This window comes from Otolemur garnettii, unplaced genomic scaffold, assembly GCF_000181295.1.
Source record: "Otolemur garnettii isolate 467f Iridium unplaced genomic scaffold, OtoGar3 scaffold00218, whole genome shotgun sequence".
Lineage (NCBI taxonomy): Eukaryota > Metazoa > Chordata > Mammalia > Primates > Galagidae > Otolemur > Otolemur garnettii.
The window spans coordinates 44924-61067 of NW_003852613.1; the positions used below are offsets into that span (position 1 = coordinate 44924).

The 16144-nt window shown below is 56.1% G+C and overlaps 1 protein-coding gene across 3 annotated transcripts; it reads right to left on the bottom strand.

Annotated features, from left to right (window-relative positions):
* Positions 1 to 264: 264 nt before the first annotated feature.
* AIFM3 (apoptosis inducing factor, mitochondria associated 3) lies at positions 265 to 13555 on the bottom strand. Of its 3 annotated transcripts, XM_003801680.2 has the most exons (20): positions 12765 to 12795; positions 7739 to 7952; positions 7398 to 7507; positions 7095 to 7204; positions 6973 to 7017; positions 6636 to 6732; positions 6442 to 6554; positions 6120 to 6206; positions 5406 to 5497; positions 5168 to 5298; positions 4940 to 5055; positions 4772 to 4843; positions 4617 to 4680; positions 3957 to 4033; positions 3737 to 3854; positions 2227 to 2325; positions 1906 to 1981; positions 1501 to 1605; positions 855 to 875; positions 595 to 634 (listed from the first exon to the last, which is right to left on the bottom strand). In XM_003801680.2, exons 1-20 carry the CDS (start codon positions 12793 to 12795, stop codon positions 595 to 597), a joined length of 1818 nt encoding a protein of 605 aa, XP_003801728.1. The 3 variants fall into 3 exon arrangements, with proteins under 3 accessions (XP_012668150.1, XP_003801728.1, XP_012668149.1); XM_012812696.2 differs by lacking the exons at positions 855 to 875; positions 7398 to 7507 and adding an exon at positions 13421 to 13555 and having other exon boundaries at positions 265 to 634; positions 12765 to 12922; XM_012812695.1 differs by lacking the exon at positions 855 to 875.
* Between the last annotated feature and the right edge of the window lie 2589 nt (positions 13556 to 16144).

Below are 16144 nucleotides of genomic sequence, written 5' to 3' on the forward strand. Positions count from 1 at the left end.
GAGACTCGCTTGAGCCCAGGAATTGGAGGTTGCTGTGAGCTGTAATGCCATGGCACTCTGCCCAGGGGGACAGCTTGAGGCTCTGTCTCAAAAAAGAAAAAGAAAATTCAGATCCAAAGGCACCTGCTGAAAAACTTTCCCTGACCTCAGTGGGCCAGACTTCCTTGATGTAGTGCTTAGTACTCTGTGACTGTGCCTGTTTCCCCCAGTGGTCTGCTCTCTGCTTCACAAGCCTGGGCCCAATTACACTGAGAGTCATTAACAGATCTGCAAATGGTGTGCATTTTAATTTTAAGACAATTTCTAACATGTTGCAAGGTCCTGCAAGGAAACAGTCCCAACAGAGAGAAAAGGCAGGGCCTGTCCGGCCTCCAGTACCAGCTATCAGTGACAGCAGTGGCTTTGGGGGTGAGCATCTTCTAGAGGCAGCAAAGGCCTCCCTAAAGGGGAGCCAGGCCATGAAGGGCAAGCACTGGGAAGGCTCAGGTTCTGCCCTGGGGAATCCTGGAAAATTGGAGATTGGCACCTGCCCCCAGGGCTTGGCCTCTGTCTCTGGGACCCCACTATGCCCGCCCAAGTCCACTGCATTCGAGCTCAGGATCCCTTCCCTGTGAGCCAAGACATGTCTCCAGTCCTGTGGAAATAAGGGGAGGAAGGGTCAGGGCAGAAGACAGCACTGTGGGCACCATGAGCAGCTGGCTCTTGAGAACAGCAGCAGCCTGCTCTATGCCAGGCTCTGGTACCTAGCAGGGATTTGTACTGAGGCAGATGGAAGTACACTATTGGGTGGAGGCTCTGGGCTGAGGTGGAAAAGGCTCAGAACAGTCAACAGGAAGGACAGAGGTTACACATACTTGCTGTGCAGCACAAACAGCCTTTGCGAAGGCAAGAGAAAGAAACAGAAGGCCAGGGAAAGAGTATGTCATTTATCATGTCCCCTCTTGGTCCTCCATTGTTTCCATCCTGAGACCTACCCCGTCTCATGACCTCCAGTCTCCCAGTGGCCTCCCAGTCCCTGAAGACTCTCTCCCACAGAGTGACTCTCATTGACACCACATCAGGATGAGTGTGACAAGTGGTGTCCAGTGCCACCATAACCATCCCACATCTCTGTGCAGAGCATTTCCAGGGACGTCACTAGCTGAGCTTCCCCACCTAGATTCTGCTGGGCTTAGCTCAACCACATCCAGTTAAGTGCCCCAGGCCTGGCAATTGCTCAAGCAGTGGGCCTTGCTCCCTCCCCACAGCACTGGCCCTGCCCTGGCACACACACCCCTTTCCCTTCTGTCCACTCTGAGCACATATAACCAACCTACTCCCAAACTGCAGTCCTTGCCCCAAACTTCCCTATAGCCTTGAGAACTATAGACTGATGGGTACAAAGAGTAGGGGTAGGGTTCTGGAAGGCTGCGGGGGCAGCTGTCTGCCACAGACAGCTTGAGCCAGTACTCCAATGAGCACCCCGCCTCCCACTCCCAGGCCTCCCATGCCCACACTCACTCCACCTCCCGCTTCCGGATGGCACGGCCTGAGGCCAGCACCTCAGCCACCTTGGAAACGATTGGATCATAATTCATACTGGCCACTGCAATCACCTCGTCACCTCTGCAGGGAGAGTGTGGTGGAATTTGAGGACTGCTTGTGTCAGCAGCCCCCTTCTTGAAGACCCTGACACAACCCTGGGGTGCAGGGAGGGATCCTGCCCATGGTAACAGGAATGTCCCAGAGCTCAGGTCCTCCCCATTCACAGTTTACTGTTGAAACACCAACACAAGCTTCCAGCCTGCCTAGGGAAGCTCCAGCCCTTCTCTGCGGGGCTCAGGGCTGGGATCCAGTCAGAAAGAGTCCTCCTTCCCCACCAAACTCACGCTGCTTTGCGCCCCCACTATACCCTGCTGCTCTCACTTGGTGTAAAAAGCCACAAACTTCAGCTCCTCCAGATCCCCTTGGATGATGACGTCATCGAAGCCTTCTCCATAGCCTGTGGGCCGGGCAGGCCGGTGGCACCCACATGTCAGAGTAGGTCTGCGCCCTGTGTCCTCCCAGCTCCGCCCTGGACACCCCCGCCCTAGACATCCCCAACCCCAACTGTTTAAGCACCTTTGGGTAGTTCCCTAGCCCCACCCAGGGAGTTCTTAGGGTGAGATCATCGTTCCACCCCAGGATCTTTATAACCTGGGGCCCCAAGCTCTTGACCTTGCCCCCTCCCAGGGGTCCTGGTGTTACCTGCGTAGCGCAGGCTCTTGCCGAACATGGCTGTCCAAAGATAGGGCACAGTGCTGATCTCTGCCTCCTGTGCCAGCATGTTCTGGGCTGCCACACGCCCTACAGGACCCAGCGTAGTGAGATCCCTGACCCTCACCCTTACAGCCCACCCCACACTGCCTGCTCCTGGTGCTCTGGGGACCCCTGATAGAAGTGGCTACTTCTCCTAGCCTCCCCATAGGTCAAGAGGTATCATTGCTCAGACCTCAGTCCAGCCTGCCTGCCGGGGCAGCTGACTGGTGCAGAGGGGATGACCTGGCTCCAAGCCAGCCACTTAGATTGCTTCTCTGGAGAATTTGAACAAACTGTCCTGTTTTGGAAGGTCTGCTTCTTTTTTTTTTTTTTGACCAGGGCTGGGTTTGAACCCACCACCTCCCGTATATGGGACCGGCGCCCTACTCTTTGAGCCATAGGTGCCGCCCGGAAGGTTTGCTTCTTAGAGCTGGGACGCTAACTGGCAAAATCAGCCATGCACACATAAAGCTAACCAGATACATAAGGTTTGAAGAGAGTGGAGAATGGAGCATAAAAGCTCAGGAAGCACAGATGGCAGCCACACGCAGGGCCCCACAGAAAATAGTGTGGTTGACTCGTCAGTTCCTATGAGCCCCCATTAGACCACACTGTTTGTACAGGTATGTACATCAGAGTCCCCTAAACTCTCTCAGTTAAGTCCCAATTAAACTTTGCTAATGAGCCTTTGTTTCCTTACAACCTAGTACTTTAGTCCTTGAACCTGAACAGAAATTGGTACCAAGAGTGGGGTTGCAAGCAGCAGACCCCCAGATAATATGAAGACAGAGGGAAGGGGAGGTGGGTGCAAAGGAGAAGTCCCTTGTCCCAGGCTGGGATTCTGGTGATCCTCTCTCTATGAGGCAGTGAGGTAGCTACCTTGCTGGCAGACCAGGTGTGCACAGTGGGTGAGGGTTGGGGGATTTGGTGGCCACCAAATTGTGAGGAGGGAGAAAACTGTTCATCAGAAAGCACAATGTCTATGCTGAGCCCACGTCTCTAGGCCTAGTTGTCTAATTGTCTGGCTCCAGGGACCTGCATGAGACGCTGAGTTCACAGAAATAGTCAAGTAACCCAAGGGAGACAGCACTGGGTGGGAAGTCGACCTACTAAATCCTTCTCCCTCCCCAGGGTGACTGCACAGCTTGGTCAGAAATTCACAGAGCATGTGTCCTTGAGGATGAAAGCAAAGGAGAGACTAGAGGAAGGACAACGGGGTTTGGGAGTCTCTGGCTGGCTAAAAGGGTGTCCAGAGGGCACTGAAGGACAGTCTCTTAGATGGGCCACAGAGCTGATTATGCATGGCTTGGTCACCTGGCCATGTAGGCCACCACAGGTCCTAAAATGCCTAACACAGCATCCAGCACCAAGACCAGCAACTGAGGGATGGGCCTGAGAGAGGCTGAGACCCTGGATTATCATCCCACTCACCCCCAACTTGCCTTGGAGTTGGCCTTACCCTGGGCATGAGCCATCTGCCAGTGTGGGATGTTCACTTTCCGATTGTTCCTCCAGGCAAGGGGGAAGGTGACAGCATCGCCCGCTGCAAACACACCTGGAACGTTGGTTTGCATCATCTGTAGGGGGAAGACCCAGGACTCTGAGGTTGGGACAGGGGCCCTGACCTGGACCTCCCACCATGCCCAGCCCAGCCCCCTCCCCACCCTCCCCAGCCCCACCTTGTTGACAGGGATGAAGCCACGGGAATCCAGACTGATGCCACTCTGCCTCAGGAAGCCTGTGGCGGGGACTGCACCTGACAGAACAGGCCACTGTGTCTACTCCCTGATCTCACCTTTCTCCCTTCTCTGTGTTCTCTATGCCCCACACCCTTCACTTGCTGTACCAGGCCCAGACTGATGGCCACAGGCTGCCCATCCTGGGGCCTTCCTGCATCCTGTCCCATCTGCCTGGACTCCCACAGACACCTGGGCCTCCCATCAGGCCTGAGGTATCAACCTCCTCCTCCAGGAAGGCCTCCACAAAGCCCCCAGCTAGGGGCCTTCTCAAGCCGGTGTTGCCACCTCCCAGCTTTGTACCCCTCAAACTAGCACCTCAACTGAAGCAGGAACCAGCTAGAGACACTTCTGTGCCCTACAGCTGGCACAGCACAGGGCATGAGGTTGAGCACTAGTGGGCAGCAGCACTAGGAAGTGGGCACATCTTCCATGCCATGCCTGGGCTAAGCCTGGCACACAACTTCCCCAACAGCCCTGTGAAATGGGTTCAGTTGGGGTCCCCATTTTACAGATGTGGAAACTAAGACTTGGGAAGGAGAAAGGACTAGCTCAAGGTCACTTAGGTGGACTAGCTCAAGGCCACCCTGCCCACCCACTCACCAATGCCCACCACGCAGACGTCAGCTCTCACGACCTTGCTGCTCTTCAGCACAACCTCCTTCAGCTGTGGGGAGCAGGTGGATGAGCAGATGGGGCCAGCTGCCAGGCTCAGGAGAGAGGGACAGCAAGCGGCAGGGCGTGGGGAGAAGGCCCACCTTTCCCTCCTGGGCCCGCAGCTCCGACACCTCTGTCTGCATATAGAACTTTACCCAGTTGTTCTCAAATATCTGTCAGGGCAGGTGGGCCAGCGGGAGTCATGAGAGCCCAGCCAGGGTGCATCCCAGAACTCCAAGGGGCTGGGTACTGGGCTGGGCTGGGCTCACCTTCATCAGGGCACGACCCACACGCTCCCCCAGGAACTTCCGGAAGGGCGTCTCCTCCAGCTCCACCACGGACACCGAGTGGGCCTTCTCAGTCAGAAAAGCAGCCACCTCCATCCCTGGGGTAGTAGGCAGGGAGTGGTGGGCTGGCATCCTGGACCTCTCAGGGTTGGCACTGCCCTGGGACTGGCCATGATGACCTAACCATCCCCAGTGGCCTCTACCACTCACCCAGGAAGCCAGCTCCCACGACAACCACATTACGGCCTCGGGCCAGCCTCACCACGCGATTGGCATCCTCTGGCGTCCGGATGGTGAACACGTTCTCTACCTCTTTCCCTTTGCAGCTCAGGGTTTTAGGGCTGAGACATGGCAGTGTCAGTGAAGGCCTCTGGCAGTTCCAGCCCTCCAGTCCTGGCCTGTGCCCTGCCCAGTGTCCAACAGAGGACAGGAGGGGACACCCTCCCACCTGCTCCCTGGTGCCAGCAGCAGCTTGCTGTATTCCAGCTTGAAGCCATCCTTGAACACGACCTTCTTGTTTCTCACATCCACTGTGACCACCTGCAGGGTTCGCCACCGGGCACACCATGGGCTTGGGCATGGACCTGGGCCTCGCCACCCACTCCTGGAGGCTGCAATTCTTCCAGAGCCCAGCCAGACCCTCAGAGCTGCTCCCACAGGTGGTGTTCCTGCCACCTGGGCTTCTCTCTCTGTGTGTCTTTTTTTTTTTTGGAGACAGAGTCTCCATCTGTCACCCTAACTAGAGTATAGTGGTGGCATCATCATAGCTCACAGCAACCTCAAACTCTTGGGCTCAAGCAATCCTCCTGCCTCACTCTCTCCAGCAACTGGAACTACAGGCACCTGCCACAACACCTGGCTAGTTTTTCTGTTTTTAGTACAGACAGGATCTTGCTCTTGCTCAAGTTGGTCTCAAATTCCTGGCCTCATGTGATCCTCCTGCCTCAGCCTCCCACAGTGCTGTGATTATAGGAGTGAGCCACTGCACATGGCCTGGGCTTCATTCTTTAAGCTTTGGACATCACCTTCCCCCCAAAACCCCCCTTACCCACCAGGCTCTCCCATCCCAGCCCTGGGGCTCTGAGCACCCCTACATGGCCTCATGACCTTCATGTTCACACTAACCCTTTCCTGAGCTTGTTTCCCACCCTTTAACATGTACCTGGGCCTCAGTGAGCACCTCGATGCCATAAGCGCGGAAGAACTCCTTAGGCCTCAGGGCCAGCTGCTCTGGCTGTGTGTCCAATGACTGTAGGAGACAGCCAGCTTGAGACGGGGCCAGGTGGCCACTGTTCCATGTTACGGTAGAGCACACAGGGTCCAGGGAGGGTGAGATTGAGCCCCCGGTTACATGGGGGCTGTAGGAGAGAACTCAATAAACCCAGATATTTTGGAGGCACCAAGGACAGGCCTGTCACAAGTGTACAGTGACACAGGCCTAAATGGTACCCAGAGGGAAAGGTCCCCATTCACCAGTCTCCCACCTTGCTGAGCTTGGGCCGGTCATAGGGGAGGTGCCGGTCCAGAGTGCACAGGACAATCCGGTCGGAGAAGCCCTCCTGCCTCAGTGTCTCCGCACACACCAGCCCAGCTGCACCTGAAGTGGGGGTGCCATGGGCCAGAGCCCACTCTCCTCCATTCCCATTTCCCTCCCTGTCCCTCACACCCCACCACCAACCTGCACCCACAATGAGCACATTGGTGCTGCCACTGTGCCCAGCACTTGGAGAGATACACTTGGCCATCACCTTGGTCCTTCGCTGTAGCTGCAGGGCCTGGGGATAGTGGGAGAGTGGAGGCCAGCTGAGAGCTGGGGTCATGGACATCCTCTGTGAGCCATCACTCCAACAGGCAAGTCCAACCCAACCTCATCCCCACCACATGGCTCCTCACTTTCTCCCCAGACACACATGCCAGGCTCCTTCCTGCCACAGGGCCTTTACACGTGCAGTTCTCTGGGCCAGGCTGTCCTCCACATCCATCCTTTCTGCCTGAGCTCAGAGGTATCCCCTCACCTGCTTGCTGGCCCGCACATACACCTTCTCCTTCTCAATCTTCACCTGCAAGGGTTGCATTGCTTAGGACCAGCCCCCAACCCTGTATCTCCAGGCTCCCACCCACCACACCCTGGCCCCACCTGGAACTTGGGCAGACTGTCCAGGCCGGGGAAATCCTCCAGGTCCCCAGTGCTGATGTTGAAGCAGGCGCCATGCCAGGGGCAGCGTACCCGACCACGGGACAGCACGCCTGGGAGTAGGGGGTGCTAGGCTGGGGCCACTAGGCTGGGGCCACCGGCAGGGGTTCCTCTCCAAGGATCCCTGTGTCCCAGCAACTGCTAGCCCTTCCCCCACAGCCCAGGAGACCTCACTAATAGATGAGGACCCTGAAGCCCAGAGAGGAGCCACACCCCTGCCATCCATGTGAACCCTGGTCATCTCACCTTTCACCAGGGGTGCGCCATAGTGGGGGCACTTGTGGCCCATGGCATGGAATTCCCCATTGTCCTTCACCAGCAACACCTTCCCCCAGCCCAGCTCCACTTCCCGCATCCTGGGGAGCAGCTGCACTCAGAGGTCAGGCCACATTCCTGCGGGCACCTCCTCCCAGAGTCCAGCCTTCTGGGGAGCAGGCTCAGACCAGCAGAAGCCACAAAAACAGTGTGACCAGGGAGGAGCTGGTCATAGCCCCTTCCAGGCTCCCCTGGACAGCTCCCCCCATTCATGGCTTATACTTTCCCCTCCCACCTTGGGCCCTCTATCCCCTCCCAAGCCCAGCACCCACTGGCCATTCTCAAGGTCCTTGACATGGCAGACAGCAGCCTCCACACAGTCCAGGGGGCCGGGGTAGGGGTGAGGGGTGGGCAGGCACTCCTCTGTGTGGAAGTGTCGAGCTGTGCCATTGCCCTGGTAGGCCCGAGGGCTGCCCTTCCCGCTGGCTGACAGCTCTTCCTTGCCCCGCTCCTTCTCCGGCAGCACCACTTCAATCTTGAGCTCCACTGTGGGGGACAACACCATGAGCCCCCAACTTGGCCCTGTCTTCTCCCACCTCAAGCTGGTTGCAGGGGCCAGCTCTTCTGGGTGCTGGGAGGTTCAGACCTGCCCTCTCCAGGACTCCCTCTGCCTCACCAGCAAAAAGCCATAAAGAGAGCAAGAAGCAGAGGAAAAGTGGCTCTGAGTCTGCTTGAACTAATTATTCTGCATGGTTTGTTTTTCAATTACAAAGTTAATGAGGTGGCTGCCACCTGTAATCCTAGCACTTGGGAGGCTGAGGTGGGTGGATTGCCTGAGCTCACAGGTTCAAGACAGCCTGAGCCAGAACAAGACCCCATTTCCAAAAATAGCCTAGTGTTGTGGTGGGCACTTATAGTCTCAGCTACTAGGGAGGCTGAGGCAAGAGAATCACTTGAGCCCAATGGTTTGAGGTTGCTGTGAGCTGTGACGCCACAGCACTCTACCAAGAATGACAAAGTGACTCTTTGTCAAAAAAAAAAAAAGTTAATGAGGGAGGCACAGTTCAGAGTTCTTTTGACTCTGAAACTCTCCCTTCTCCTGGAATCTATGTGGAGGAAAAAATCCTGAGGCCCTAAGTCTCGCATCTTCTGATGGTCAACAGTGTATGACTCATGTGCAGACTCAGGTCTAAAACTGCCCCCAGCTCAGATCCTGGCTGGTGAATCTGGGTGACAGGAAATTGAATGTTCATTGTTCTGTTCTTACAACTTTTCCATAGGTTTGAATTATTTTTTTCAAAATAAAAAAAAAGTACACAGCACAAGTTTAACTTCTTTTTGAGGACAGTCTCACTATGTTGCCTGGGTAGAGTGCTGTGGCACACAGCAACCTCCAACTCCCAGGCTTAGGCGATTCTCTTACCTCAGCCTCCTAAGTAGCTGGGACTACAGGCACCCACCACAATACCCAGCTATTTTTTTGTTGCAGTTTGGCCTGGGCCAGGTTCCAACCTCCATACAAGGGGCTTGTGCCCTACCCACTGAGTCACAGGTGCCGCCCACAACTTTAACTTTTTTTTTTTTAGAGACAGAGTCTCACTTTATTGCCCTTGGTAGAGTGCTGTGGAGTCACAGCTCACAGCAACCTCCAACTTCTGGGTTTAGGAGATTCTCCTGCTTCAGCCTCCCAAGTAGCTGGGACTACAGGCGCCCACCACAATGCCCAGCTATTTTTTGTTGCAGTTTGGCTGGGGCCGGGTTTGAACCTGCCACCCTCGGTATATGGGGTCAGCGCCCTACTCACTGAGCCACAGGTGCCACCCTAACCATAACTTTTTAAAGTAGCTATTCTCATCAGTTTGAGAATCATTCATCATTAACCAAGTGCTGGGTTTTCAGTACAGGGATCTGGGGCTCTGGGGAGCGACTCCCACAGGTTGGAGTACATGTGCACAGCGAAGAGGGGGTGCCCTTTCTCTGCGTGCCTGGGGGGCCTAGTCTAGAGGAGAACTAGCTGGAGATTGTCATTTTCTTCTTTATACTTTTCCACATTTTTCCAATTCCCTACGACGTGCCTGGGGTATTTTTCTAATTAAAAGGGAACAATAAACAGAATTTTTAGCAGCGATAATCCAGCCTCCCGCACGGCTGCTGCAGGGAAGAGTGAGTGATGGATGCTAAGCCCCTGGCACAGCGTGGGCCGGACGCCAGAACAGGGCGCCTCTTTCCATCTCCAGGGTACCAGTCTGCAGTTTCTTCCTGGATTCATCTCTCTTTCCCTGCATCTCAGACCTGACACCCCAGAAACAAAGACCCTAGCCTAGCTGCTGAGACAACACACACTCCTGGCCTTTGCCTGTGCATTCCCCTTGGCTGGGACTGCCATCCCTGTCCACCCACCCAGACACAGCTTGGGAGCTGCCTCTCCTGCCTGCCCCAGCCCATCATGTCCTCATCTCATGCTGCACTAATCCCCCACCCTGGCCAGGCCCTGGAGCCTTAGAGGGCAGTCCTCCTCCCCATCCATATGTCCCAGCCCCCAGCTCAAGCCCAGACTCAGCAGGGGACAGGGCCAGAGGGTCAGTTCCTTGACTTCAGCCTGGCAGGGGACGTGCAGAGCAGTGGAGACTGTTAAATCAGGTGGGGCGCCATGGGTGGGGTGTTTCCTCTCCATTTTCTACATTTTATGTAATGGTGTTAGAATGTTTTTGGAAGAATTAAAAAGAAAAATACTTTGGATTCAGCTGACACCACAGTGAGCTGTGGGAGCTCACAGGAATAACCCGGTGTGGGGGGGTGCAGATTATGGCCAAGCCAGGCTATTTACATCCTCTGCCTCCTTTCAGAAGGCTCAAAGGTATGCTTGCCCATGTAGTCTAATGGAAGCAGGAGCAGCAGTGGAAAGGTAGATAGATGTTGGGGGGGTAATCTCTGTTCACCCATAGCATCAACCCCAGCTACCCATAAGACCTTTTGGTCCTTAAAATGCTGTTTCCTTGGCTCAGCGCCTGTGGCTCAAGCGGCTAAGGCGCCAGCCACATACACCTAAGGTGGCGGGTTCAAATCCAGCCCGGACCCGCCAAAGAACAATATTGGCTGCAACCAAAAAATAGCCGGGCGTTGTGGTGGGCGCCTGTGGTCCCAGCTACTTGGGAGGCGGAGGCAGGAGACTCGCTTGAGCCCAGGAGTTGGAGGTTGCTGTGAGCAGTGAAGCCATGGCACTCTACCCAGGGTGACAGCTTGAGGCTCTGTCTCAAAAAAAAAAAAAAAAAAAGGATGCTGCCTCCTTACAAAACAGAACACAGTGCCTACCTCTTTGGTGATAGTGAATGTTGAAGGAGATAGTATGTGTAATCCAGAGTAGAAACTCAGCAGATGGAATTGGTAGTAGTGTTTTATCAGTCAGCTTTGAGCCCCCTAGCAGCCATGGTAAGAAGGGAAAGCCTTTAGGTAGCACTTTTGCCTACTAAAAGGTAGGTGACCAGATGTCAAGAGAACTGCACTTCTCCCTAGTTCTGTGCCCAGTGAGAGAGTGGCCTGGCATCTTCTCATGGATAGAAGCAAGAGGAGAGCTCAGGCAGGATATGCTGTCTGCTGATGTACGCTGAGACACAGAATCAAGTGGACAGAATAGAAAGTAAAAAATTTTGAGACTCTTTCTTAAAAAAAAATATGCCAAGCACAATAGGTCACACCTGTAATCCTAGCACTCTGCATGGCCAAAGCAGGAAGATCTCCTGAACTCAGGAGTTCAAGAAAGTGAAGAATTTGTACAAAGATGTCCTGCTTGCTCTGGTCTCCCCAGCTGAACATTCATGGCCCAAATGTTCTCACTCCCTGAAGTTCTCTGAGCCTTGCCCCTGACCTGCCCAATGTGGGTATCTGGACCCAAGCCTCTGGCTATAGCCCATAGGGGAACCTATAGCTGCAGAGAGCCCAGCTCAGAGAAGAGGGATAATAATGTTCCATAAGTGCTTCCTGTGTGCCAGGCCCTGTGCAGACATTAAGCTCAGAGAGGTGAAATCACCTGCCTACTGCCACACAGCCACAAGACTGGATTTGGTCTTAAAAGTCCACGCTCTTAGCATTGCCTATGGGGTGGTGACAGTGGCCAGCCCCCACACTGGAAGTCCTGGGGCTGGATGTCCCAGGCAGACCAGCTCTTTGGGAGTCTTTAAAAGAACTTGCAGGTGGCATCTTTTCTCAGGGTCTCCTCCTAGCCCAGTAGTCCCACAGGCAACCAGTATGCAGCCAGCTGGCATCCTTCTGCCCACCTCTAAAAGTGGGGAGCAGTGGACCTCATTTTCCTAAGGCATGCTTTGGGGAAGGAGGATGGTGGGATCCAGCTAGGCCTGGGTATCCATAGCACAGCATTTGGGGGAGAAAGACCAGGCATGTCCCTCTGCCTGGTGGGGCAGCACAGTTCTCCTCCTTCCCCTAAGTTCTCCTTTAGACCCAGGAAAAGGAGAAAAAGCTCACAAGCTCCAAGGTAATGGAGCCGACCAGTATCAGGTAAGGGGAGCTGGGGCAAGCTGGCTGGGCAAGCTGGCCAGGACAGGGTGGCTGGTGGGGGCAGGTGCAGCACTGGCTGGGCTTTAGACACCTCTCTGGGCCTCAGTTTCTCCATCTGTGACACAGCTGCATGCCACTCCCTCCCTAGGTGTTGTAAGGTAGAAAAGGGACAGTGGGGCCCAGAGGGAGAGCCCCATAAACCTGAGTCTCCAGTGGAGAGCAGACCCAGGCCATCCCTAGCATCCAAGATGCCCCACTTCTGGCTGGAACTGCTCAGACTGGGTAGGGTGGATATTTCCTGTACAAATGGAGAGTTGTGCCCAGTATGGCCCAGGAAGCTGCCTGAGATCACATGGGGCATGAGGCTGGGGCAGGAGAGGTAAAGCCAGGAGGGACCTGCCTGCTGCCTCCTCACAGCAAGTACAGAGGTCAGAGTGCTCAGGCCCATTTGGTAGAGAGGCAACATGAGGCTCAGTGAAGTAATTTGCATGTACTAGGTCACACAGTGGCTGAGAGTGTCCCCAGAAGCCCACTTCCCAAGCCTTGAGGAATACAGCTCCCTCCCCTCCCCCACAACAGGAGGAACCCTCTTCTTCCCTTTCCAAGAAGGGTGCAGATGCTATTCCCACCACTAGCACCCAAAGCCCCAGATAAAGAGGGGCATCCACTGGAGGGGGACCGGGAGAGCTGCTCCAGGCCCCCACCCCCTCCTGCCTGCAGTGTATTAACATTCTGAGCGGCTCCTGCCTAGCCTGACCTACTTCGGTGGCAAGTGCAGAGGGGGAGGAGGAGCGGGAGGAGAGACAGGAGGGAGAAAGAAGGATGAAGGCAAGAGAGGGGAGGTACCTGGCTTGGGCTTGGAGAAGCAGCTGCCCATGGTGAGTGGCCTGAGGCTGGGTTGGCCAGAGGAGCACAGATGGTGGGCTGTCAAAGACCTAGGGCGCCCCCCATGGGGCTGGACCCCCTGCAGCCCTTCGAGATGCCATCCCAGCTGCCTCCAGGACCTGCATCAGGAAAGGGCTTTAATGGGGGAGTGGGGAGAGACACAGAGACAAGCTTCTGGAAGAGTCTTGCATTTGAACCGGGAGCCCATGAGTGTAGGGAAGCTGGGTCCCAGAGGCATGGGACCCCCGTAATGAACCTCCCCTTTAGGGCTGTCCATCCCAGCACCCTCGGTCCCCCCTCTTGCCTTTGCCTGGGCTGTGCCTGCCCACCAGGGGAGCCCCTCTGCCCCAACCTCAGCCACACATAGTCCAGCCCCACAACTGCCTTATCCAGGAAGTCCTCCCAGATTCCTGCTTTCCCAGCAGGCTCCCCACCCTTGACTTTCCCTCTAGAAATCCTACAGCCTGGGAGGCCACCATGCCTGGAGTCAAAACTTGAGTCATCTGGGGCAAGCCAAGGACCTCCTGGTCCTTGGGTTTCTCCTTCCTACAATGGTGGGGTGATACTGGCTTCCCCCTAGCCCTAGCCCCACCATGGCTAGCCCTCTGGATACCCACCTCCTCTAAGGGCCATCACTTCTCCTTGTTTCCAGCCTGAGGCTGCCTGGCCTTGGAAGGCCAGGCAAAGAGGGCAGGGGTCCAGGAGGCGGCCCAGATTCCACCCCTCCTCCCAGCATGAGCTATGGTCAGGAGCATTAGGGGTGGGTATGGGGCGGGGCAAGTCTCTGGTCCCCAGGGAAACCTAGCTCTGTGGTGAACAAAAATGGGCGGCCAGCCCAGGCCTGACAGGGTTAGGGGAGAGAGGGAAGCCAGGCACATAGCCCTGCCACCACCCATGCTCAGCAGCCATAAGCTCCTCCACCCCCACTCCGGTCTATCACTAATGCCCACCAGGCCTGTGGTACTGAGTTCATGCCCAGCAGCAGACGGAGAAAGGGGGCGGGGTGGGGAGGAAAAGGGCAGGTCTTGTCAAGGTCAGGCAGCAGGTCAGGGTATGTGTATGGTGTCCCCCCTCTCCACTTTAGTTAGTTCTAAGAGAAATCCGTGCTGCCATGCCAAGGTGCCCTCAAGGCCACAGCATGGGCCTTCTGGAAGATGTAGCTGACAGGTGGACTTTGGAAGGGCCAGGACAAAGGTGTAACCACCCTATTGTCAACTGACCTCTACACTCTATCCCACTGTTGTATCTGGAAGTTCTTTCCTCATGTCTAACTAGAGGTGGGGCTAAAACCCACTGGGGTTCCTGGCCAGCTCCTAGGTAGGTGCCTGAGAGCAAGGAGGTGGGGAAGGGAAGAAAACAGGCTGGGGAAGACCATTTTCTGCTTCGCCCCGACCTTACAGACCTTACGGCCCTAGTGTCACCCATTACAGGCCAGGAGAGGGTGGCTCCCAAAGCCACCTGGGCTACCCCCCCTCCCCCTTCCTCGGGCACCAGGGGGCCCCTTCATAGGCCCCTACCCTTCATCTATGTCTCAGCCCTGTCCACTTTCTTTGTGCATGGCCTCAGGCCTCACCTGCTGGGCCACAGAAGAGGTAAGACCTCTTTGCACCAGAGGCCTGTTCCAGCTGTTCCCTTCCTTCCCTGGTTCCCAAGGGTTTCAGACCTCCAGGGCCTCATGCATAGAAGGAGACTGGGTGGGGCTTTATTGCCTCCTGCCCACTGCAGGCTAGGTTACCCTGCTCAGGCAGAGGGTGAGGGGCCCCCAAGTTTGTACAGACTGTAGTCTGCTGTCTGCTAGCGGCCCTATGCTGAAAAGTTCTAGCAGTGCCCAGTGCTAACTGCTCACCAAGAGCCTGTGTCCCTTCCCCAGTACCCCAGCAACCTGTGAGGCAGGTAATAAATTCTCCCCACCTCACACAGAAGCCCCTGCCTTCCCCCAGGGCACCAGGGTCCCAGCTAACATGTTGTCTTCCTCCCCCCTTCACCCCATAGCGGGCTCTGCCCAGCTTGGCCTCAGTGGTTTCCAGGCGTCCTGAGGGCGCTGCGTCAGCTCCTCAGCCCTGCATCTAGGTTTGGGAGCTTGGCCCCTTTCCCTCCCCTTAGGACTTGGGCGCAAACCTCTGGTCCACTCTCCCTGCCTTTGCACGTGCAGTTGCCATCAGCCTTGCCGGTTCCGTCCAGGTCTCCCTGACAGACTCCGCAGCCCAGAAAGGGGCTGGTCCCTGCGGCCAGCGGGGAAGGGGCTGGCGGGCGAGGGGGGGAAGGACGAGCTCCGCTGCAGCCCCTGGCCTGTCTCTCTGGTCCAACTGCCCATCCCCAGCCCCCAACGCGCTGTCCCCGGGTCCGAGACTCCCAATCGCCCGCTGGCCCTGGGCGCGGGGCGTTGAAGCCAGGCGGCTGGGTGGGGACCGAGGTCCCGAGGGCCAGGGTCCCCGGGCGTGCTCTCACCTGGCTCGGCGCGGGCCTGGGCTGGGAAAGCGCTCAGGGCCGCGGCCGCGGGGGGGACGGGGAGGAGCGGGCGGGGGCGGGGCTGGCGCTGCGGCGACACTGCGGCCGGGAGCCCGCGGCGCCCAGCACCGCCCCGCCAGGCCCTGAGGGTGGGGGGCGGTCAGGGGTCAGGCCTGGCCTTGGCTGTCCAATCCTAGTCGTTAGGTGTGTGTGCGGTGGGGGACAGCGGGGGTCCCTCAGGACAGGGACGCCTCTGGCTACGTCTGGGTGTTCAGGGATGCCGAGTTGCCCCAAGTACAGTTTGGGTTCTTTTTCCATTTCACTCTTTCCTAAGTCTCCGCCGAACCACATGTGGGCAGCTTCTGGGGGAAGGTGAATTACTTGGAGGAAACCTCCCCAAGAAAGAAAACCCAAATCACACCCGGATGCCCCACAGATGCCATCACCCCTTTGGGGAATTCAGTTTCTCAGGCCTCCTAGCTCTCACTGGACACTCTGCCCACAGGCATAATGATAGAGTCTGTTTTATTTATTTATTTTTATTTATTTTTGAGACAGATCTCACTATGTCACCCTGGATAGAGTGTTGTAGTGTCACAGCTCATAGCAACCTCCAACGCTTGGGCTTAGAGTTCTCTTGCCTCAGCCTCTCAGTAGCTGGGACTACAGGTACCTGCCACAACACCCAGCTATTTTGTTGTCCTTGTTGCAGTTGTCATTGTTATTTAGCAGTCCCCGAGCTAGGTTGAAACCCGCCAGCATTGGTGCATGTGGCTGGTGCTATAACCACTGCTATGGGCGCTGAGCCTAGAGTCTGTTTAAAATTATATGAGATTACATCCTCCCCCCAACACCTGTCATTATACCAGGAGAACTTCTTGAGTCTCCATAAT